The 22,933-nt window shown below is 40.4% G+C and overlaps 1 protein-coding gene across 1 annotated transcript; it reads left to right on the top strand.

Moving 5' to 3' along the window:
• The first annotated feature begins 649 nt into the window (after positions 1-649).
• On the top strand, positions 650-22,351 carry CDC20B (cell division cycle 20B). Its single transcript, XM_068422174.1, has 11 exons — positions 650-682; positions 1,657-1,849; positions 3,472-3,593; positions 7,690-7,789; positions 10,527-10,637; positions 12,268-12,464; positions 13,318-13,412; positions 16,323-16,551; positions 17,628-17,753; positions 18,476-18,593; positions 22,188-22,351. Exons 1-11 carry the CDS (start codon positions 650-652, stop codon positions 22,349-22,351), a joined length of 1,488 nt encoding a protein of 495 aa, XP_068278275.1.
• The last annotated feature ends 582 nt before the right edge of the window (positions 22,352-22,933 follow it).

Here is a 22,933-nt window from a genome sequence, read left to right as displayed (position 1 = left end):
TACTCAGTTTTTCCCTTGCTCAGTTATTCCCTCCTTCTTTCTGTCCATTTGCTATTCCCTCTCTTCCTCTAGGCTTTCAGGATTTTGTTTTGTCCTCCTCACATTTCTGTTCTTGGGCTTTTCTAAGCTATTACTTGTCTTTCAGCATGTGTTGCTTGTCAGTTCAGTCTCTGCTAACTTTCTTTTCCTCTCAGTCCAAACCACCATTGAAGAGTGATTTCTGTTGTGGTTGTTTTTCTTATCACTCTGATTTTTTTGCTGCACTTAGAGGCTACATCTTAAAAGATGAAAATATAACAGGACTTCCTGAAGGTAAAACATGGAATCTGGGGTCTGTTGCTTTTTGGTGACTTCGGTATCACCTCAACTGTCCTTGATTTGTACAATATCGTAGTGGTATGTACAACCATTTCTATAATGTTCTCTAAGTAGCTTAAGTCCATGTTAATTTTGTCTAACAAGACTATATAGAGAGTTTCACACAGTTCTACATAACAGATGCTTGGGAAATACTGTGAAATTTCAGTATTTGTATGGGTGTTTCCTGTGATCTGAGGACATATGAGACTTGATCTGTGCCCAGCAGTGAGGCCTGAAAGTGTGGTGTTATGGTGGTGGGGACAGAAAAGGCACAGACTTCTGTGCTGATATGAACAAAGTTGTACTCAACAAGCAAACACAGGTGACTGATGTTGACTTTAAAAACAAGTTAGAATGTGTTTGATTTCAGAAAATCTATGCAAGATCCTGGTGTCTAAATTACGTCTCAACAGCTTGTAATTTGCAACTAATATTATTTCAGAAATTAAAAAAAATTACAAGACTTAATATGTTATAAATATTTACTGGACTACCTAATAATCATCCAGAAGCTTATTATACTTGCTGGGCTTCCTTACTGTTGTTACTTTCACTGTTTTCCCTAAAACATTGCTTTAAAACTGTCTGAAAACCAAAATCTTATGTTCGATATTATCTAGGCTCTTATATTTAAAATCTTGATATATTCTTATGTTTTATGTTTTTCTGACACAAATTGCTCTGTGAATGAATTTGAAACTAAGAAATGTAAATCTGTCATTTAATCTTTATTTAGTATATCTTAATATATTAAAAAGTGTAAGATAATATTAAAAATAATAACATAGGCAAGCTGCAGTGGTGGGGAGAAGACTGAGAGATCAGAAGAGACCTAAGTCCTCCTTCGGTTGAAGATCAGAAAACCAGCCTGGTCCCAGACAGCCAACATGTGTGTCTGCCCAAATGCCCATCTCTCAGGAAAGACCAGACCCATGAGCCTACGCTAAATGTCTGAAGATGCCTTGGGTCTTTCAAAGGCCAGTGCCGTAGCCTAGTGCGTGAGTAACACAAATTTAGGTTTTCTTTTCTGTGCCACAGCCTTTCTGTGTGACAGTTGATTCAGGGGTACTTATCTGACCAGGAATATCTGTTTCTTTCTGTTTTTTCCCCCCTCACTCTTTGTCCACCGAGGTGACTGCTGGAGCCATCCTCAGCCTGATACCCATTTACATGGGCTGTTGCTGTGAGGTGGGCTGTGCCCACGCGGCGTGGCAGAGGAAAACTTGAAACAGCGTGAAGGGACGGAATGATTCTAAGTCATGACTAATGGTGGTTTGTCTCCTTTCACTTGTGCAGGTCCCAGGCTCGGAGAGCACCCCGTACTCCAGGTTTAAGAGCTCCATCAGGCGGAGGCTGGCGGCCAGGGCTCCGGTGGCCAGCAGCCCACTTGTCACAAGATGGCAGCAGCTGCCCGCGAGAAGCGGCGCGGAGGAGCCGCGCAGGGCCCGCGGCGGCGCCCGGCTCATCCGCACAGCCGGGGAGGCTCCAGGTCAGACAGATGCAAAGGAACGTTTTTGTATAGAGGATGGCCTCATGCAGGGACTTCGGAAATAACCTGGAGCAGGGAATTAGTGTAAGGTGTGGGTTGGCGTTCCCCCGTGTCACCGTAGTCAGGGGCCCTGGGTATGGCAGTGTGCAGCAGCAGTCGGTGCAGACCTTCACAGGCAGACCAAGCTCAGGGCCAGCGTCCTCGCAACAGGAGTACACTGCTGTCTTGAGAGGAAAGCTGGGCCCAACGTTCCTGTTACCAGTGCACAGGCAGCCTAGGACAGCAGGGCGTACAGGCGGCTGACATTGAGGGGGGTGAGAGGACAGAGAGAAGAGAAAGCCTCATCCCCAGCCAAGCAATGCCTGTTGCAGACCAATCTTTTTCCCTCTGTGATGGGGGCTGTATTGGACTGGATTTAAGTTGCACTGGGCTGTAACAGTGCACAGGGTTTGTTGCTGCACTGTCATATCTGGAATAGTTGATAACAACTGACAGGAGAGTGGGAGGATTCATACAGGCCTCTCTCCTTCCCTTCCTTCTTCTTCTCCTTCGCCTTACACACAGCTACCGCAGATGCGGCCATAACTGCAGAACTTGTACCAGTCTGCATGCCTGGATGTGGTATAGTGTACGCTTGCTGAAGGAGAAGCTTACCCTGTGTTATTGTCTCTCCTCCAGTGTGTAAGGCTTCAGGTACTGACAAAGGGACAGGGGCTAAGGGACATTCACACACAACTCACCTTAGGGAGAGACTTGTCTGAGGTTCATTCAGAGCACAGCTCAAACTTCTGGTACTCTGACTTGATCTGGAGAACTGACTCTAGGGGAGGCTGTTACTCTCCGTCAACAACAGAGAGAGCTGAGGAAAGGTGAAATGAGCCTTTGAACTCACTGACTTCTACTTCCAGCAGTGCTGGAGGAGAATGGTGAAGCGTTTACATGCTGCATGTACACGAAGATCTTACTGGAAGATTTAGGGAACTAAACAAGGCTCGCTCATTTATTAATAATTGAAATCTTTAGAGAGCAAATAAAAGATGCTGTTTAGTGTTCAGGATGTGCTCTTATGATGCCATGGCTGTTCGTCAAAAAGTGCAATTCTATCTTCTGCTAAGTAGAATACCAGAGCTGTTCAATAATACATGCCCAGCTCTAGGAAACTCAGGTTCTAAAACAAGGTGAAGTCTTCCCTACTTCAGTTTCTAGAACAGAAGGTCCTGCATGCTGTCTCTACTAGCAGTGGTGAAAGCCTCTATGGTTCTGGGAAATCAGATACTGATTTCCCGTGGGGTAGGATCCTGTGTAACCAGTCAATAAATCTAATGCTGGATATGAGAGTAAGCAGTCTGTCTTTATAAAGGGAATGATCAATCTGACCTTTTTTTAGATATATCTTTTAGAATAAGATGAACAGCGCTCTAGAAATGTCTCTTTCTCTTCAATGGCAAAAGGAAAGGAGGGTGACTGGTTCAAATGTTGATATTTGCATTGCCATGCTTAGTGTGTCAGATCTGCTTTTAGAGTACTGGTACTATGAAATCAGTGCTGTTCTGAAAAGTACTTGACAAATATCCCTGTGTATGGTTTTTAAAGGTATGTTTCCATGAAAATTGTTTTTCCAGTGACACCTCTGGTGCCTAAGAAACTCTCCATCACGAAAACTGTTGTGACTATACCTATCAGTTATGCTGCAGCAGGCTTGGAAGGGAGGAATAACAGAGGAGCTGAAATGGAAAACAAACAGGTGAGTAATGCAACATTCAAATGCACAGGTTTCCTGTGCATTATTTGGTTTCCTGATGTTTTTTTTTACCTTATCTTTGGCCTGGAATCTGCTATGTGGATACTACCTTATTGACATAGAGAGCAGTAACAAGAGGAGGTCCATTTAGGAAATGTCTTCTAGAGAAATGTCAGGAGCAACTGCTTCATCATTTATTTGATTCAGCTTCTCTCCTCTTCCTCCAGGCTATTGTCCTGCAAGTGAGTTTGGTTTCCTAAAAGCGAAACCAAACTAATGAAGCCCTCAAGATACATTTGTTAGCTCTGAGGGAAAACATGTATTGCAAAAAGTACGCATGAAAAGCATGAATGACTCAGTTTTCCACTTGCTTTAATAACCACTATGTGTGAAGAAGGTCACTTCTTCAGTTGTGCAGGATGTAGCTGTCACGTAGACAGAATGAGGTGCTATGAAAAATTTTCCAAAAAGTAGCTGTCTGAGAATAAATTTTTTTGTCATGACAACAGAAGGTCAGATTCTTGGCCAAGGATGAAAGAACACATGGAATCTGCCTAATGTGAAACAAATACTTCAGATCACTTCCCATTTAGGTGTTGCTTTCTGTTGCTGTACACTTTACCCTTCATTTTTCCTAGTGGACACTGACACACCATTTTTTTTTCTTTTTAGGCATTATCTATTGCTTTTTGATCATCTTAAATAAACCTATGCTCCAGCCACCCACCTATTTCTGTTTACTAACTTTCTGAAAATTCACTTCTCATGTGAAGCATAGTGGTACTTTTCTGTATCAGCAAAAGTCATTACCGTAACATTACACTTAAAAACACCTCTCTATTTTGGTGCTACTTAATTGTGACTGTTCATATATTAAGATGTAAATCTTTAGTCAGTGACCACACTTTTTCTTGTGCTTTCCTTTTCTTGATTGCACCAGTTGGAAGGTCAGTAATGAAGATGCTGATAGCTATTTTCACATGATTACTTTTTTGACCGTAATTGTTGAGTAAGGATACTTCAGAGGTGCATACTCAATGTCCTTGGTTGTAGTAGTTTATAATCCTTAATTAATATTACTGAGAAGTTCCTGTGAGGGTATCAAGCTCAACTTCTTAGAAGAGGAGGTAGTGTCAGGACAGGTGGGCTAACAGGCTTGTTGAGTGATATCTTGTAATAATTGTACTCTTGAAGATCACTGGATGTTGGAAAAAGACCATGCTTTTATATCATTCTGGGAAACCTGGTCCTCTCATTTATGAATAAGCAAAATAGTCTGGAAAATCCTTCTTTCAACAACAGTGCTTTCTTCCTTCCCATCCCCTTCCATGGCCTGATTGGAGAGTCTGTGAATTTTAGAATTGTTAAAATACACAAATCAATGGGTTTAGTAATCGTAGTTGAATCTACCCCACAGAGAAATTTAGTAAAACTTTTTTTGTGAGATGATAAGAACTTTCTATGAAGTAATGTATGTAAAACATCCTTCCTTCCTTAAAAATGTAATGTCTTTTAAAATCTGAGTACATGCCATTGTCTTCGTTCTTAGTCATAGAGTCATAGAATGGTTTGGGTTGGAAGGGACCATTAAAGATCATCTAGTCCAACCCCCCTGCAGTGAGCAAGGACATCTTCAACTAGATCAGGTTGCTCAGAGCCCTGTCTTTCCAGGGATGGTGCATCTACCACCTCTCTGGGCAACCTGTTCCAGCGTTTCACCACCTGTACTGTAAAAAATTTCTTCCTTATCTCTAGTCTGAATCTACTCTCTTTTAGTTTAAAACTATTACCCCTTGTCCTATTGCTACAGGCCCTATTAAAAAGTCAGTCCCCATCTGTCTTATAAGCCCCCTTTAAGTACTGAAAGGCTGCAATAAGGTCTCCCTGGAACCTTCTCTTCTCCAGGCTGAACAAACCCAACTCTCTCTGCCTTTCTTCATGGGAGAGGTGTTCTGTCCTGATCATTTTTGTGGCCCTCCTCTGGACCTGCTCCAACAGCTCCATGTCTTTCCTGTGCTGAGGGCCCCAGAGCTGGACACAGTACTTCAGGTGGGGGTCTCACCAGAGTGGGGTAGAGGGAGAGAATCACCTCCCTCGACCTGCTGGTCGTGCTTCTTTTGATGCAGCTCAGGATACCGTTGGCCTTCTGGTCTGTGAGCCCACATTGCTGGCTCATGTCCAGCTTTTCATCCACCAGTACCCCCAAGTCCTTCTCAGGGCTGCTCTCAATCCCTTCATCCCCCAGCCTGTATTGATACTGGGGGTTGCTGTGACCCAGGTGCTGGACTTTGCACTTGGCCTTGTTGAACTTCATGAGTTTCACATGGGCCCACTTCTCAAGCTTGTCTGAATGGCATCCCATCCGTCAGACATGTCAACCACACCACTCAGCTTGGTGTCATCTGCAAATTTGCTGTGGGTGCACTCGATCCCACTGTCTATGTTGTTGGTGAAGATATTAAACAGTACCGGTCTCAGTATGAACTGTGTGTCAGTCTTTAATGTCTACAGTGAAGTGACTTACCTAGAATTACATTGTAATTTACAAGCAGGAGTTGAGTTAGAACTAAGATATTCAGAGTTCTACATCAAGGACCACAACCATTTCGTGAAAGTGTGATGTGGACCTCTTTGAGATAACATTGTGGGATGACCCAAACCCAAGTTCTTCCTAAAATCATTTGGAAGTCAGTCTTGGCTAAAACCATACAAAAAACTATTAATGTTTTTAGATATAGTAATTAATGACTGTTTAGTTTGTGCTGCCTGGTAGCATAAAGGGATGGGATGCATTGAAAATAAAATCTCACATTCCAGTGAACTTGTGTGGTCTCTTTGTGGGCCAAAAGATGACTTCCTTGTATACACAATTGGTTTTCCACAGAAATGTCTGCACTTATTTTAGAAGGACACAGATCCAAGCAATCTGATCAGCTTTCTGCCAAGTTGTCTGTATAAATCATACAGAAAGTGCCTTTCAAAGCTGAAGGCCTGCTGTAGAACAGTTGGGATATATAAAGGAGGAACACTTTTTTCCCAGCTATGTTTTTGTAAGACATTTTTTATCATGATTGTAACAGGGTTTTGAAGAAGAGTAGCACTGACTGTGCTTGGAATGATGGATTTCACAGACATGGGAGGAAGAACATACTAATCTTGAGTGGCTGGCAAAAACATCATCTGCATTTCCACCTAACTGTAAATAAAGAATTACAGACTAAACAGACAGCTGGTATCAGAGCATTCAACTCAGTGAACATTGTGAAGAAACAGTATTACTAGGGATTGGTGAAGAGATTCATATCCTCTGTGAGCTGATCTGAAACTTGGCCTCAATCTTGGCTAAAGACCTAAGCTAATTTTTTTTAAAAAAAAGAAAATGTTCCAATAACAATTCAGGTCTCCCTTTGTCTGCTGCATCATCTGTTTGTTTGACACCTAAGAAAATGATAGTGTAATTTAAAAAATCTTGTTCCTGTGAGTCACCTTGTATATATTTTCAGTTTCGTATTGTAATACTTGTTTAAGGAGTGGGATCATGGAGTCCAGGCTCTGGGACCCTGGTTTGAGAGAGGACTCTGACATCTAGTAGGTCTCATGCTGGAATCAATGGACCTGCAGTGTGTGCACTGCAAAACTGATCTTCCCATATAGCAAGCCTGAGGCATCAGACTTGCTGTCTGCATGCAGAAAACATGGCATTGTATGCTGGTAAAACTCGCCCAAATGCCAGTTTGGAAGAGGATAAGAGGGCACTAAGGTTTGGCAGGTGCTAGTAACTACAGATGTACGGGGCCTGGGACCTCTTCCACTGGTAAGATGGCCGTGTTGAAACAGCTTTGTTAAAGTTTGTGTGATCATTAGCAGTGAACTGATGTTTTATGGTAAAAAAGGTGGGTGGCTCAAGTTAGAGCACGTGATTTGGACACTGGTATTCTGTATTTGTTACTGATCTCCCATCCAAGAAACAACCTGTTTTAAAGCTTTTATGTAATGAGTGTTGAGCCCTTTGATGGGAGTTGTGTTATCCATGATGTTTAAATATGTTTTTAAACAGATTTCTTCATTCAGTCATGTTTTCACTTCAATGTATTGGCAGAAATGTCCTTCTCAGCTTCCACTGGTACAGGAGGTTGGATATAGCATTATAGAAAGCGGTGACATGAAGGTCTGTGAACATACCAATTGCATCTGGAAAGGTATGTTCCAATATAGCAAATATTCTCATGCACACTGAACAGTAAGATACAGCAGGCTGCATCTATACTGTAAAAGCAAGTGCATCTACATGTTCCAGCAAGTGTTACGGAATAATACAAAGTGGCTGAGATCTATGCTGCTCGAGGCTACTTCTAGAGTTCCCACCACCTGTGAAGAGATAGTATTCCACCCCTTCCAATGTGGTTAACCCCTAGTATTTTACCTGGCTCTCCTTTAGGCCCCATCTGACACACTGGTGGACCTAAAACATTAATTTCCTTTTGGCTTTTAATTTTCAGAACCCTACAAATAATGTGGGGTTGTGCTGCAGAATGGGCACAGGATATGTATCATGTGGACTGTTGGGTGTATGAGAGTGCAAGACGTGCAGAGATGATGGGGTCTTATTGCTCCTACCTGTAGGGAAAGCTAGTTGGAGCAAAGAGTCCCTAGCACTGCCTCTGGTTTCATCGGTGGGGGAGGTGTTTAATTTGCTCGAAAAGATATCCTAGGAATGAATAAGCATAATGGAGTGTGAATGATCAGGCGACTGGAAAACAGGTGGGATGTGAGGAACTAACCTGTGAAATAATACAGATATTCCCAAAGTTATTTGAGTATGAGGCATTTCATTAAATATCAGACCAATATTTTGTTTTACTTTATCTTGGACAAGTGACTTGTTTTGGTGATCTGACTATTTCTGTGTATGGTGGGTTCTTGCCAGTCAGGGCTTGATTCATGCTCATGTAAAAACAGTGAGAAACAGCTTCTTTATGAATCTGGAGTTCATCTCCTGTAGAAGAAGCTGCGGGCTACATGATAGATTTATATATTCCTTTGTTGCTTTTCTCCATGCAAATAAGACTCATCTCAGAGCAGTCAATAGCAACAGTGCAGAGATTAGTCACAGTGGGTTTTTTTATTGATGGCAAATGAATACAGGTATCAGGAATACCAGGTTTTGTTCCACCCACCTACTTGTTGATCAAGTGGTCTGATGTGACAGTACTGACTACTTACCCCTTCCTGAGTCTCATTTTAAGAACTGATACAGGCACGTGAGTGCCGAGGTCCTATCAAAAGTCAGTGATATCTGCTAGTACCCAGGCAAAATAACAAAAAATGGTGTAATGAAGCTTAATTTCCACTAATTAAAAAGCCTGTTATGCACATTCATTTGCCTGTGAAGTAGGTGAATAGAGCTGAAAGCGTGACCAGTATGAATTTGGGGTAGTTGAATTACTCATGAGAGAAGAGAAACCTGAAATGAGTTACAGAGATGATTTCATCCTTTGTATCTTGCTGTTCAATACCAACTACCAATGTTAAAGAAGAAAAACATTTTCAGAGTGTTTTGGAAGTGTTGCCGTTCATCCAACTGTTACAGTTAAGTGCCTTAGTTTTCCTGAATTATCTTATGTGTCTGGGTTCAGAAAGGTTTGGTAAAGTTTTCAAAAAATAACTGAAAATCTAGATATTAGAAATACGGATTTTTCTGGACAGAGAAATCTTATTTCAGTGATATTAGACCTTTTTAGTGCTAAAATGCAGTGTCACATTTCCCACTGGGCAGGTCTGAAAAGGTTGTTCCTGCAAGCCTGCTTGATTGTTTAACTCCACAAAATTTTAGATACAGAAGAAAATAAGCGTGGGCTGCTGCTTCTTGCTCATGTTCAGTCTTTATTTGGAGAGAGAGGGGGTACCACAGCTGAGAGGGGAAACATCTGTTGTCTAGCAGAAATGAATTTTGGAATAGGGAAGAAGATTCAGGACAGGGTAGGGAAGGACTGTGTTAAATAAGTTCTCACAATTTGTCACTGGGCTTTCATATAGGATGTTTATGTGTGTATTTAAGTTACAGAGTACATAAACTTTGTCAGTGTTGAATTTTTTGAACAGAGAAGGTTAGTTGTAGAGATAAATAATGTCTTCTGCCCCTGAAACTTTTGATATTCATTCTAAATACTCCTCTCTGGAGGATAATTCAAAAAGGAAGTGAAAACACAGAGAAAAGTGCAGAAATGTAAATCTCCAGCTTTCTGCTCTGCACACTACAGCAAGATAATTCCCTACAAATAAAAATGCATTAAATGATTCATAGTGCTAATGATCTGTCTGTTTTTCTATGATGTTTAGGAGTCCTTTCAGCATAATGTCGACAGTGACCACAAAGGATGGCTCTTCTGCTTGCTCATTCTTGTATTTGCTTTTGTTTCTCACTAATGTGTTGTCACACGCTTAGCGTGCTGTGATCAAAGTGTGTGTGCTTTAAAAACCTTTTCCGGTGGTTAGGTATTGATGGGGGAGATCTTTTGGTGGGAAATTAACACCAGAAAGCAAAAAAGTTAATTGCTGTATGAGGGCGGTTTGAAGTGGGAGAGGACATATGAAACATTCTGCTACTAACAACTTTTGGCAGAAAACTAAGGCGAAAAAGACAAAAAGCCCCGCATTCTGTATTGAGCTGTGGTACCATTTAAACAAAATATAGTGGACCCTATTCTCCATTCTAGCTGACTGAATCCAGGGAGGTTTGAAAGAGGTAGCAAAAGGTGGCTTTCACCTAGTTTAGTATGTCTAGTGTTTTGAGCCTACTCAGGATAAGTTAGACCCTTCTGGCCTCCTCTGGACCATGGAGAGACAAATATAGTGAGAATGTGAAAGGCTTAGGCCTGAGAAAAACTGGTGGTGTTTTGCATTACTGATTTGTGTGTGATGAACCTTCAAATACAGGATGCCAAGAGGGGATCCAGAATGAGTTTAGAGGTGTTACCATCATGAAACCTTCCATACCATTGGAGCCAGAAGTGATGCTTCATATTAATGGCTTGCGCAATGATTACTGTAAGTTAATTTCTCCTGTGTGGAGGTTTTTGTAGAGACTGGAAATTCTTATGTGTATTTCAAAAAAGATGGTGAAATACACCATCTTCACATAAAATGGAAACTCTACAGGACATATGCATGATGTAATTTTTCTTATAAGGATGCATCTTTGAAAACTACCTGTCCCAGGATGAAGACATAGCTGATTAAACCCTAGAATCAATACTGCCTAACTCTTGTGCAGTTTCCCTCAGCTATAGATCTCTATACGACTTTCAAATCAAACCAATATACTTACCTCTACTCAATTAAGCATTTCAGCTATCATCCTTGGATATCTAGGAGCCACTTTATTGAGCAAAGTTTGAAATCTCTTATTTTGGTGGATGTCAGTGACACTGTTCGTGGTTTGGATGGTAGATACCTTCTGAACTAAATTCTCACTTATGTCTTTGGCGGGGCACAGGCAAAAATTAAACATGCACAAGTTACACATGAACACACATGGTTCTCTGGTCTACAGCAGCAAATACATGTTTTAACACTTCATCAGATCTAACAAACAACTCTGTACGTGCAAGCGTTCGTAATTGTCACCGTGGAGGTTTTTTCAACATGTCCTTGCAAGTGTTCATGTGTATCTGTGAATAGAACAAAGATTTGTTTGTATGATTTACACTGATTGTGCACAAGGTATGTCCCAAGACTAACAGCACTAGCAGCAGTCTTTGGAAGTGATTTCTTAATACTTATTTCTGGCTGCAACAACCAGGACTGTAGTCAAACAGCTGACTGATGGAATCAGCTGTTTTTCAGAGTGATTTTAGTTACCAAAATATGGTGTCAGACCTTGGCCTATGGTAACCATCTTCTGTGCTTCAGGGGTCATGAAAATGACATTTAAGATGCCCTAAGTGGACAGCTGAGGATTTCCCTTGACATGGGAGAATGTCCTGGATTGGTATTAAATGTTGTATACCAACTACTTCTGGCCTACCTGAAGTAGCAGACTGTTCTGAGGCTAATCGCTGTAGTGACTTGCTTTGCCAGGATCTGCAAGTGCAGTGCACCCAGCATCAGGGGCAGTGGAAACAGTGTTCTCATCATACGCTTGCTGAGCAAGCTCTGAAGGTGAGGAGTAGAAGTTCGCTAATTCCTTTCTGCATTTTTTTTCCTATCGGGTAGGGTAAATGTTATCATGAACCCAAGGATGTAAGACAGACTGTAGGATATAGACTTTCTCCTATGTTTTTCTCAATAACAATTACCTTGGAACAAGGGTGTTTTTGGAACTGTAGCTCTTGGTGGAGGAGCCTCATTTCTGGTGGCAGAAATTAGAGTGAGTGATGTGGTGATCCAAAATGCAGGATGATAGATTAAAAAATTCTAGTAGGGAAGCTGTAGGTCAGATCCTGCTGTGCAAACATACCCGTTTGTGGAGAATAGCCTTATGAAGACCTTGGCTTGTTAGAGATACTCTTCTTCATGTAGGAGGAATACTTACTAGTAATGGTTTTATAGAAGCATTCTCTTGAAGTTTTTCCATAGCTATTAAAAAAAGAAAGCCTCTCCCCTAAACCATACTTGCCCTCACCTCATCCTATGACCTACAACTTTTTTGCAGTAATTTTTAGTAGCTTTCTTCTAGATCTAAACATACTGGACTGGAGCCTTGAGAATGTCATTGCTGTTGCTGTAGGACCTGCTGCACACATCTGGAATGGAGGAACTCTTCAAGCCATTGAAAGCATTGATTTGAATTCTGGTTCCAAATACATTTCATCTCTGGCTTGGATAAAAGAAGGAACTTGCCTTGCAATTGGCACCAGTGATGGAGAAGTGCAAGTACTAGATAATTTACTTTTTTAGTCTTTCTTCATTTTTAGCTAACGTGGCCACAAGACAATTTTATACTAATTTTTTTTTTTAAGGAAACAAATGAAAAAGATTGACTAAACTACAGAAGAACTCTGCTAGAGACAATACATAGCACTTTTCTGTATCATCTTATCTGTCACTGGCCAGCTTAGTGACATCCCGTGCTATCTATATGTAATGGATCCTCTGAAGCCACTAGACAGCTGATGATTGAATTAATGATTCAGTTTTTGAGAAACAGTCAGATTTTTTTTCCACCAGTAAGAGGAACCTTTTCATTAAATTATTTTACTCTGCACAGGCTATTTTTTATTGTGACTGTCTTGCTAAAATCACTCTAGTGATCAATGCCTTGAGAACTCAAGCCAAAACTGTCCTTATGACAGTATTTGACTTCAGTCTGATTATACACGTACCTTTCAGCCTGCTGCTATAGGACAGTCCTATTGTCAAAAGATTTTTGTGGGACTTTGGCTGAGAGGCTAGATAATATGGGGACCTATCCGCTGCAGTCCTGAGTCAGCAATCTGAAGGTACTGAAGGCCAATGCTTTCAAGTATGGACTTCCAAATACTGACATGTAAATAAATAGCTTTAAACTCAGAGATGTGCATTCCCTTCAATCCTGTCTGACTTCAGCATCACTGATATAGGTGCCAAAGTTTGGAAATACTGCTTGTGTTACTGGTGAAATTAATGAGCTTGAGGTTGTCTGTATGTCAAATCAGAACTGGGCAGTGGCTTACTTGCAAACAAATGAAGAGAAAAACATCTTTTTTCTTTTTGTTGTTAAATTTGTATTTCTTGTTTGTTTTGGCAGCTGTGGGACATTGAAACCAAAAAGAGGTTGAGAAATATGTTTGGTCACCTGTCTGTAGTTGGAGCTCTGAGCTGGAACCATTATATTCTGAGCAGGTGAGTGGTATAGCATATTCCCAGAAAGAGTCCTACTGCTTTTGCTTAGACAAATGTCTCATTCGTTTTAGCTGTTTTCATTGGCTTTGCTCAGAGGTGATTTATCCTGTCCCTCTACTTATTGGCCACCTGAGAAATCACATGTAGATTTACTGTATGTCAGGAAGGCAGCCAAAGGGGATTTAGCCTGCCTCTTTAGTCTCTGTTTCTTACTCTCCTTACAGAAAGCTGTCACCACTTGGCAGAATTTCACTAGGATGTGGAGGCTGTGGCTCTGGTTTTGTGCAAAGCCTGAGCTTGAAATGGTGTTATCTCTAGTGGTTCTGGACTCCAAAAATCATAGTCTGCCTGGTGCTGAGTAGAGGGAATGTAGTTTAGACTGCCTCTCCACTGATATCAAGACTGCATCTGTCCTTTCAGATGCACAGTGAAACACAGCTGTTAAGAGTTGCACACCTCTCTAGCTGTGTATCTACAACGGACGGCCAGCTCATTGTTATCCACAACCCAAGGACAATTGAAGTGGTTGACCTTTGCTTTGCCAAGGGTGAATTTCACACTAGCTGGTAGATACTTTATATTTAGGAATCATTTCAATATGGGGACGCAGATGAGAAAGATCAAGCGTACTCTTTTGTGGTTCCCCCCCCCCCCCATTTTCTGTTTCAGATCTTCAACTCAGACTTCAAGGGATGGAGGGGAGACTTGTTTATGATGGATGCTTCTATGATTTTAAAATCATGTGATAGTCTTCTGTTTTACTTAAATTCAGAAATAATAGCAAGGGTGGACTGACTTTATTGTTAAATTCAGAATGAAACTAGTATCTCTGGACAGGACCACTAGAGGTAGTTTTATTTCGATGTCACAAGATGCTCTGGCTTTTGATTGTATTAGGTCTGCTGGGTGGAGCGAGGTACAAGGATACCAGCTGAACAACCAGTTAATAAAATGCTGTTGCTGGAGTAGGTACTTTGGGTGTGTTCAGTTACAAGGATGCAGCTACAACATCCTGCCAGTGCCAAGTGGCATAACCTTATTACAGTAAACATTAGTTTCGATTTGCATTTCATCTTGGCCAAAGGAGTGAAAACAACAGAAACTTGAATTACAGATCTCTCTGAATAGAAATTGATGATAAAATTCAGCATGAACCCGTGAACTGTAGTTATGGTTGACAGATTAGGTTGAGATAACATTTCTTTCTCTTGCTAGGTTTCAAACTAACCAGTTCATTCTAACATTAGGGCAGAGTTAAAATATCTGTATAAGTAGAAAAAAAGACATGGAATTAATATTCATTGTTACTAAAATAAAAGCAGCATTCTTCCAATAAACTTCACTGTGGACAGTTGATACTTAGTGATTACATACTAATTTCTGTGGTTAAAAAGAGTCCAACAGGTTCATCATGAACCTGTAACTAAATTTCAGTACCATAAATCAACTCATCACAAAAATTTTCATGACTCTCTTTGTCTTTAGCAAAACAGATGCCATCTTCTGTGTCAAAAGCAAATAATTCTGATTTCTTTTTATGCCAGGTGAAAAAATGTCCTTTCAGCCAGGACGTTCAGGAGCCCGGTTCCTTCCCACTCAGACCACTACAATTACTGAAAACCTTAATATGGCCAACACTGGCAATTGAATTCTCTTTCTCTTGGTTAGATTTTCTGCTTAATATTTAGTAGGTAAAATCTATATAAATCTTCATGAGGCAAATGATGATGCCTTTGCGTATAATGCACATATTCCCATGTACCTTCATAGGTATTTTCCATAAAGATGTGCTTAATATTCACTGGAGCCCAGCTTGGTTGGAATCTTTCATGCTTTTGTGAACTTCAAGAGCTTGGCAAATCCATAATACAAGCACATTAGGATGATGTTTCTTGCAGTCAGTTTTGTGTGTGCATTTTTAGACCTTCCAAATCACTCAGCTTGCATCTGCAAAATCTTTAAGAGCCAGTATGAGAAAGATTCCAGTCATTATTCCCTTAATCTATTGCAGTAATGTCAGATATCTGTTTCTCAGATACCCAGAAAGATGGTATTGAACTTGCTGATTTTTTCCATGTCATCAGAATAGTTGGAAGTGTGAATTTCCAGCAGGAAGCTCTTCTGTTTTGTCATAGGTTTAATGTAGGTGATATCCTTAGAAAGGCAGGAAAAGAAAATGCACTACAGGGTATTTTCAATATTTTCAGTTCAACTCTACTATTGATGTGTAAAACGCATATCCAGGAGCTAAGCTGTAACAGTAGCTGTGCTTCCAGGCAGGGTATTTCTTCCTTTCTTTTGCAGACTGATGATACTGGCTGTAGAACCATGCATCCATTTCCTAACAGGCAGTTAGTGCAGCAGTGTCAAGCTGTGCAGATTTTCTTTAAACCTGGAAATGGGAGGGAGAAAGAGGACAAGGGAAGGGACAGAACCAAAGAACACACAGTTACTCGCTAGTAAGCCCTCTCCCAGAGCAGTGCAGTTTTACACTGCCTCTTTGTTGAGTGTGGAGTCATATCTGGTCTTGGCAAAAATCATCTTGCAAAACTATTTTTCATGAAGAACAGGAAAGAGTTTACATTAAATGGCTTGACAGTTAAACAGGGTGCAGTTTAGTGGCATACAATGCAATATATTTTCAGGGAAATGAAAACAGTGAGGGAGAACAGGTATTCTGCCTGGCTTGAACTGAGCAGCTGCTTGGCTCCTTTCTGTTGTCAGCCACCTCTATAGTCAGGCTGTGCTTTTGATAGTTAGTTTGTGTTTTCTTTTACTGAAATACTGTTGTTCTGCAGACACATTTCACTCTGATGTGGTTTGCTTCTGAAACCACTAAAGAAACATCAGTGTGATGGTGTAGCTTGTCTTCTTTAACATTAAACCCATGCTGTCTTTTCTCATCTACAGTGGTTCACGACTAGGATCTATTCATCACCATGATGTTCGGGTTGCTCAGCACCACGTTGGGACTCTTTGCCAAAACAAACAGAGCATTTGCAGCCTGAAATGGTCACTAAGCAACCAATTGCTGGCAAGTGGGTCTAGTGATGGTATATTGAATATCTGGCCTAGTGACCCTGGTGTGAAATTGCAGTCACAGCCACTGAAAACCATACCTCATTCCTCAGCAGTTAAGGTATACGGAGAAGGAATGTCTGCTTTTCTGTATTTTCTCTCATGAAATCACATTGTTGGTGTGGACAGTTAGGGAATTTTTCAAATTATTTCACTGATTTCTATTAGTTTCTTCTCCCTTGACTGTGATGCAGTTAATTTTAAGACCCGTTCTCATCATTCCAAGTCACAGATAAGTTTGCTAGGGCTTTGATCAGGAGATTTTGCTGGATTAGTAGGGCTTTGTAAATGTAATGCCAAATAGAAATAAAATTTGCAGTCTTCTCCTCTGTTTTGCACAGAAAACTTTGGGTGCAATACTTACAAGTTATCAAACAAGATCTCGTGATTTTTTGAGTTTTGGAAAATTCTATCTGCTGAAATTATTTTAAATATGAGGTTTCTTTTGCCTTCCTGCCCATATTTTCTTGTCTTTGCTGGTAGCAAAAAATCCAAAGTAAGAAACTGGAAATGACACGACTTAGATTCTTCACCTTTATTAAGTCCTAGTCTGTGTGGGAGAGAAGACAGCTATCAGCAATAAGAGGCAGGGTAGTCCAGCATTTATAAGCTGTTTATTCTGCCAGAAAAATCTGAGGCTGGCCTGAAGTGCTGGTGTTAAAGGGTCAGAGGAGGTTATTGAAATAGGTGTTCAGTTCTTAGTAGCTTTTCTTCAGGTTCCCTGGAAATACCTCAGAAGAAACAAGGTCTCTTGTAAGCCCTGTAACTCATGTTGCTTAGGCTTCTGTAATGGCTTGGCTTAGGCAGTAAGACTGTATCCTGCTGGGTTCTTCAGGTGCTGAGGTCTGTGGCCTGTGAAGGGCAAGCAGAGAAATTGGAATTTTATGAGCATATGTGGGACAGTGTAGGCTACTGTGAAGCAATGGCAAAGGAAGCAGCATTGGGATTTTTGGGATCCTGTATTGCTGTGTGTGTATGGAGGAAGAGCATGGTGTAGGGTGAAAAAAGTCAAAGGTACATTCCTGGTGCTTGTTGCAGTTCATTTTTTCTAATTAAACTTTTAAGCAAAATCTACTCTGTTTTTTCAGCTAACATCCTAGTCTGTTCTGGCATCTACTTTTTTTTTTTTTTTCTTAGGCTATGAACTGGTGTCCTTGGCAGTCCAAAGTCCTTGCTACAGGCGGGGGAATGAAAGATGGAATTTTGCGTGTCTGGGACATAAATCGTGAGAAAATCATTCAAAGTACAGCTACAGAATCTCAGGTGAAATGACGAAATGTCTGCCTACTTAGGCTATGCTCTTCTTGTATAGCTGTGCTCATTTGGCAAGCTCCCACTGACTTAGAGGGTGGTTCTGTGCTCAGAGGAACAGCAGGATTTTCTCTGGATGTGCAATTGTGCTACATTCGGCACTGCAGTGTGTGATTGGACTCAGAAGCAGTTTGTTGTTTCTCATTCACCACTTCTATCTCCACACAGAAGTGATTGAAGAAGAGGTGGTCTCGCAGCCAGACACTTCTCATCATCTCTTCCTTATTGGCAATAATAGTTTTGGCCAAAACTCTTGATGTGGAGAGAATGTTGAGGGGGAGGGAAAATTCCCAGAGTGCTGGGGTGAGAAGAGGTGTAAGAGTCAGAGGGCAAACATGTGTCTCTGGAGTTTGAATATTATGAGACAGAGGAGCTCAGCTGCAGTAAAGCAGCACGGCTGTTGATTTTCCTGGAGGTATTACAGCTTAGCTGAGGATGTGTTTGAAGGGCTTTGATTTTATACTGATAGTCCGTTGTCATGTTTAGATAGGACAATAAGGCAGCTGTACTTTGAAGCATTGTAAGGAGTGAAATGATCCTTCTAAATAAGTAAATATTCTGCTGGGCCTGTTTCTCAGTAGCTTGTTTAAACATTGTAGATAACATTTCAAATCTACTGAATGGTGCATGGTGACCCTTTCTGAAAGCTAAAGCAGAATTTTAAATTGCAACAGATTTGTTCCTTGCTCTGGTTACCCCAAACAAGCGAACTGATGACTGGGCAAGGCCTTCCTGGAAATCAGATGAAAATATGGAAGTATCCCACGCTTATCAATTCATCAGAACTCTATGGCAAGTATTTAAGTTAATAGTTTGAACTATTTCAGTTAACTGTCTAATCAGTGTGTTTTTGCAAGTGCATACCTTATGCATTTAAGTAAAATAGAGTTAAAAGAGCAGTCATCTACACATCCTCCCTCTGCCTACACACATGCATTCATGCGCACAATTCTGATGCATGGGATTGTAAAGGTTGACTTATTAAGATAATAGTATAAGTTGCTTCTGTAAAATTCCTTGGTTTTAATGATGGGGTTCTCTCCCATAATTTCTAAGGCCGTACCAGGTGCAGGGTGTGGATTTGCACTTCTCCCTAAGACTTACTAGGTGTGGACTGAATGTGCTAATGTCAGGTTGATTCCAATATATTCTAGGCTGATGGCCTTCTAGATAACTCAAACTAGATGTGGCTCTTCAGTTTTGCAGCTCGTCATGAAAGCATACCGAACCAGTTTCCTAAAGCTGTTTGAAATAAATCTCTGTGTGTTATTGAGAGCTGTCTGGCTTTTAATGAATGATTTTGGCTGTGAAGCAATGCAGTGCAGCGTGTTTCCCTTGTACAGTGCTGACAGCTAGAAGAAATGGAGTTTCCTTGCAGCTCTGTGTGGGTCCATGGAGTTGTAGAGCTACACTATACATAAAAGTTGTTCCTTGCTGTTAAGCGTTCTTGTTTCTGATGTTTGCTGTCACTCCTATCTGTTAAGTTTTACTTGCTTCAGTGTTAACTGAAGTGATCCAATAGAAGCATCTGAAGTTAAAAGAAAAAACAAATTATTTGCACACTGGCTGCATTTTCATAACTATTGTTGTTTTTTCATGCTCACTGACAAGATATGGCCAAAGAAGCTTTGGATTTTTAACCTAACAGCTGGTATTTACAAATACTTTTTGTACCCTGTTGCTACATTTGAAGGCATTTATTAAATTCCTGATTTCTTAAATCCTAGCTGTATTGGGATGCTATCCTTGGAACCAGCAACTTGTGTAGAACCAGGGACTTGGCTTCAATACTAGCCTATAAGAGGAAATCACAGGAGAGTCAAAACAAAGATGGATGGAAGAGAGAGGGCAGCAGAGACGTGTGGATCTGATTACACATTATCCTTGTGTAATGCTGCTTGTCTGTGCTGCTTTTCCTTCCTTATCCCTACTCATTTATTTATAGCTCTTAAGGTCGTGTCCTATGATGTTCTGAGAAATGATCTGGAAAGTGACATGATCGTTACTCTTAACTACTGTAACTGGAGGTTTCTCAAATCTTTTTAAGTCTTGAATATACTATTTGGAATGAAACCTAGATTTACTCTTACCTTTGAGAATAGCCTGTGGTGTAAAACATTTACCATATAAGTCAAATGCGTTGGTAATTTGGCAAAGCTGGAGGGTTACTTATCATCCTGTTTCCTATTCAGTTTACTTGTCTGCAAGAGAAACTAATTTTCATGAACAAAAGGACCAGGTAGTTGTTACACAGATATATTCCTGTTTATGAAGACTCTTATTACCTTACTATAAGCAATTGAATGTTGGAAGAAATTGACAATGTATCAAAACACGTTCAGAAAAAATACTGTGATGGATGATTGTGAGGTGTTCTAAATAAGCCTCAGACACCCTTAAACACATGAGTTTTACACCCAAAGAAATGAACATAAATTGTGACTGAATCTCATTGTTTAATCCTCCTGCAAAAATGCTGAAGACCTCAGCTAACAATGAAGCACTGTCAGCTACTGTTGGGTACTTTCGTAATTGAGATTCCTGGGCATATTCAGAACTGTAATTGAACAGTAATTGAGGCTGCTGGGCGTATTCAGAACTGAATAACAGCTGAAAGATAGTAACCACTTTATAGCATCGAGTCCATTTTTGAGATAACTTCTGATAGAACTATTAGAGTAATTTACTAGAAAAAAAGATTTATTTTGGATGTAAATGCCCTCCCCTTAGAAAAGTTGTTGTAGATCAAAGAAAACGTACAGCAAACACAAATGTGTAATTGCTTTGAAAAGTATCTGAATGTAATCTTGAAACAATGAAATAAAACCTCAGCCCTTTCCACTCACAAAATATGGAAATGAATAATTTCAACTTTTCTGATTTCTCCCTATCCCCCTTCACATCTTTTTGACTGAAACCATTAATCAGATTTCAGTCAGTGTTGTGAATAGTTTTGGATGCCTCCAAAGACTACGTCTCCAGCTCTTCCTTCAAAGTCATTACAGACACTGAATGGAGACAGTGTAAAGAATTCGATGAGTCTTTTTTTCTAGTAAATTACTCTAATAGTTCTGCTTAAATATTTCAGTGGTGGTATCAAAATTCTAGTCACCAAGTGCAGGTGGGACGCATGTTACTTAGCACCAGGACAGCAGATATTTGCTTTTAGTTACAGTGGCTCCTGAGAGCCATTGTAGCAGCTTTGCAAAGTTAGGGCAGACTGTCCACCTACAACAGTCCTATGGGACTTCGTCAGGTACCATTGTGATAAGTGACACAGTTTCAGAGAGCTTTACAGTTCCTCACATATTTATCCTCATAATATTATTTTGAGCTAGAGAAGTGCTATACCCATAGTGTTCATGAAGAACTCAGGTGCAGATGATGGGAGGACATAGGTCACCTACATTCAAGTTGGTCACCAAAGACTTCCTTCATACCTTCAAGCTTCCTTTTAGGATGTGGTTTATCTGGTCTGTTTTAGATGAGATACACTATGTCTCAGAAGTTTCTTTTTTTACCCTTGGGTGACTAGCTGAGCTGTATGATTGTCAGTAACTCACCCAAACAGAGAAACTAATGGCCACTAACATAGAGTAAAAAGGCTTCTAATTTCCCATGCACATGTGCCTAAAAACCTCATGGATTTGCTTAACATTGACATTGTGCTAGATGACTCAGGACAGCAGAGGTAAATACAGGTCTCAACAGTCTCAGTTTAGTACCAGACTCTTTCTGCCTTCAGTTCAAATTCAGTTACTTCTACTGAGGGAGATACTTGTATAACCAGATTAATGAGTTTTGTATGTTCTTTGTGCTGCTAGACTGGAGTAGCTTCTGGCCTTCAGTGTCTGGCTCCCAAAGTTTACTACAACTACAGACAAACTCAATATGTAATTCCAATAAATTACTCCGTGGGATCACTGTTAAAAAGTCTCCTTAACAGTAATAACTGAGCAGCTGGAGACACTATCTCATGATTGTTGTATCAGCTGCAAACTGTCTACAAGGCGTGTGCAGCCAGATGGGAAAGCTCAGCAGTGAGACACATTACCACACACAGATGGGACTGATGTTGTAAATGCAGTGGAGGAAAATCAAGAGTTCAGGTTCGATGTTCTCCTTTCACAGAAATGTCTTCTCAATGTGGTGCAGTCCTGGCAGTTAAAGCCTGGTCCCTAATAAGAAAATATTGCCTTCAGCTCTTTTTTAATGTGAAAATATTCTATAGATAATGCTAGTTTCCACATCTTATGCAGTATTTTGTGCTGCTACAGTAAAAGTGGAACAAGCCATGGTGTGGGTGGAAGTGGTGAAAGTGACTGACATAATCAGTGTAGAATTGTAATGTATCTTTGCATTTTTTGTATGTATTTTATTTTACAGGTCACAAAGGGAGAGTTCTCCATATAGCCCTGAGCCCAGATCAGAGCAGGCTCTTTTCTCTTGCGGCTGATGGGATAGCTTGTCTGTGGAAATGCCACGAGTCTGGGGAGAGCAAGCACAGCAGCAAGGCTTTTTCTAATGGTTATCTGAGCTCATTCTTGTGACTTCTTTTCCTTGAAAGCAAGCAATTAAATGTGCTTAGCCCATTCAGTAATTCAAAATATGTGTGTTCCTTCCAATGGAAACATGTCAAAAGATAGTACAATTTTTTCAAGAGAAAACAATTTTTCCCATCAGTCCATCATGTGAAATGTTAGTAGCTTGCCTTACATACCCTAGAGGAAAAATATTCTAACTCCGAAGAATAACACCATATTTATTTTCATTAAACTAGCAAGCGTGGATGGAATCCACCTTGTGTCAAGTGCTTGCATAAAGTCTTAGGTCCTGCTTTTAGCTGTGATTCTTGTAAGTAATTTTACATCATCTTAGCATCCCCATTGGGAACCACAAGCTAATTCATGTAAATTGCCTTGAATCATTCAAAGGCTAGGATCAGCAGAGACCAGTTCAGGGGACTGTATTATTCTATGGATCACATACATCACGGTACAGAATCTGTCCAAATATTTCTAGAGATCTAGGTTAAATATATAACTGTAACTAAATAGAAATGATTTATTGGGAGTTCTTTATTGTTTTTGTAATGGTAATGATAACTAGCTTAATTAGAAAACTGTCTTTTT

The sequence above is a fragment of the Nyctibius grandis genome, chromosome Z (assembly GCF_013368605.1).
Source record: "Nyctibius grandis isolate bNycGra1 chromosome Z, bNycGra1.pri, whole genome shotgun sequence".
NCBI classification, from domain to species: domain Eukaryota; kingdom Metazoa; phylum Chordata; class Aves; order Nyctibiiformes; family Nyctibiidae; genus Nyctibius; species Nyctibius grandis.
This window is presented reverse-complemented; position numbering and strand designations above follow the sequence as displayed.

Coding starts and splice junctions, on each gene's coding strand:
- CDC20B (XM_068422174.1), top strand. CDS start 650: ATGAACAAAGTTGTACTCAACAAGCAAACACAG. Junction 13,413..16,322: donor AACCATTATATTCTGAGCAG/GTGAGTGGTATA, acceptor TCTCATCTACAG/TGGTTCACGACTAGGATCTA. Junction 17,754..18,475: donor GTACAGCTACAGAATCTCAG/GTGAAATGACGA, acceptor AAATTGCAACAG/ATTTGTTCCTTGCTCTGGTT.